The following is a 1,135-nucleotide window of genomic DNA, read 5'->3' on the forward strand; positions in this document are numbered from 1 at the left end:
ACCCACATCAACACCTGCCCTCTGCACGCCAGCACCCCTTGACCCCACAGGGTTGGTCAGCTCTGTTTCCCACCCCATTTCTCCTCCTTCCCCACCACTCCCCCACTGCGGTAGCACCTCCCGGTGCTTCTACCTGCCCCCCTCACCCCTAGACCCTGTTACTGCATCCCACCACTGCCGAGATCATTCAGTGTCCAAGGAAGGGGGTTCAGCCATCGAACCCCCCACCCCAGAGACCGCATAGGGCTGGACCCTCACCTCCCTGCTTGCACCTGCCATGCCCACAGGGGGTTTGCATGATCCCGACTCCATTCCACAAGCAGCTACTCGGAGAACATCATGTTTAATCATTCCTCTTCCTTCATTTTACAAGCCACAACGATGCAGAAATGTACAGACATTTACAGGACACTGTACAGACAGTTTCTGACATATATTAGTGCTCTTGCTATATACATATAGTACAGCCTGTCGGGGGCCTCTGCGCAGAAGAGGACACCTGCCCCACCACACGTGGCACCCCGAAATGGAGCCCCTGTCCCAGGGCTGCCGAGCCACACAGGCTCATCCGGGGCGATCTCAACAGAGCTCGGCCCTGGGCACTGCTGGCAGAGCTGGACACCCTGTTCATTGCTCACCCCCATCTCTTCTGGGGGTGCCAGAGGGCACAGGAGCACTCCCTGCCATAGCGTTTCCACCTTCCTGCCCCTCCTGCCTCAGTGGCAGCCACAGCTCCCGGCCACCATGTCGTCGTACTGCTTGAGGACCACGTTCTCGTCGTCGTCGAAGTAGAGGAGGTTGATGGAGTAGAGCTTGTCAGGGACACAGCAGGGGCTGCTGACGCCCTCACTCAGCTTGAGGGCGTTGATGATGGACTGCACGGTGGCGTGGTTCGTCGGCCGCATGTTCTCGCCCAGTGGGAAGGGGCAGGAGCCCTTGCAGTGGTAGGCGTTGTACCCCCGCGGTGAGATGATCCAGCCGGACCAGCCGATCTCCTCGAAGTCCACGGACAAGGGATGTCTCTGGCAGGGCTGGAGCCGGTCCAGTGAGCGGGTGCTGCGTGGGTGCAGCTTGGGCATCTTGGCAGGGAGGATGGGAGCCTGAGGCTGCAAATCTGTCAGAAACGAGGACCCGA

General features: G+C 59.9%; 1 protein-coding gene across 1 annotated transcript in view; it reads right to left on the reverse strand.

Annotated features, from left to right (window-relative positions):
* Positions 1–716: 716 nt before the first annotated feature.
* The window catches only part of LOC104547370 (bone morphogenetic protein 2-like), a 2,557-nt gene continuing 2,138 nt past the window's right edge, over positions 717–1,135 (reverse strand). The window contains 1 exon segment of the mRNA XM_010193024.1: positions 717–1,114. Within this exon segment, the coding sequence (XP_010191326.1) occupies positions 717–1,114 (398 nt within the window).

The sequence above is a fragment of the Mesitornis unicolor genome, unplaced genomic scaffold (genome assembly GCF_000695765.1).
Source record: "Mesitornis unicolor isolate BGI_N332 unplaced genomic scaffold, ASM69576v1 scaffold34529, whole genome shotgun sequence".
Taxonomy (NCBI): Eukaryota; Metazoa; Chordata; class Aves; order Mesitornithiformes; family Mesitornithidae; genus Mesitornis; species Mesitornis unicolor.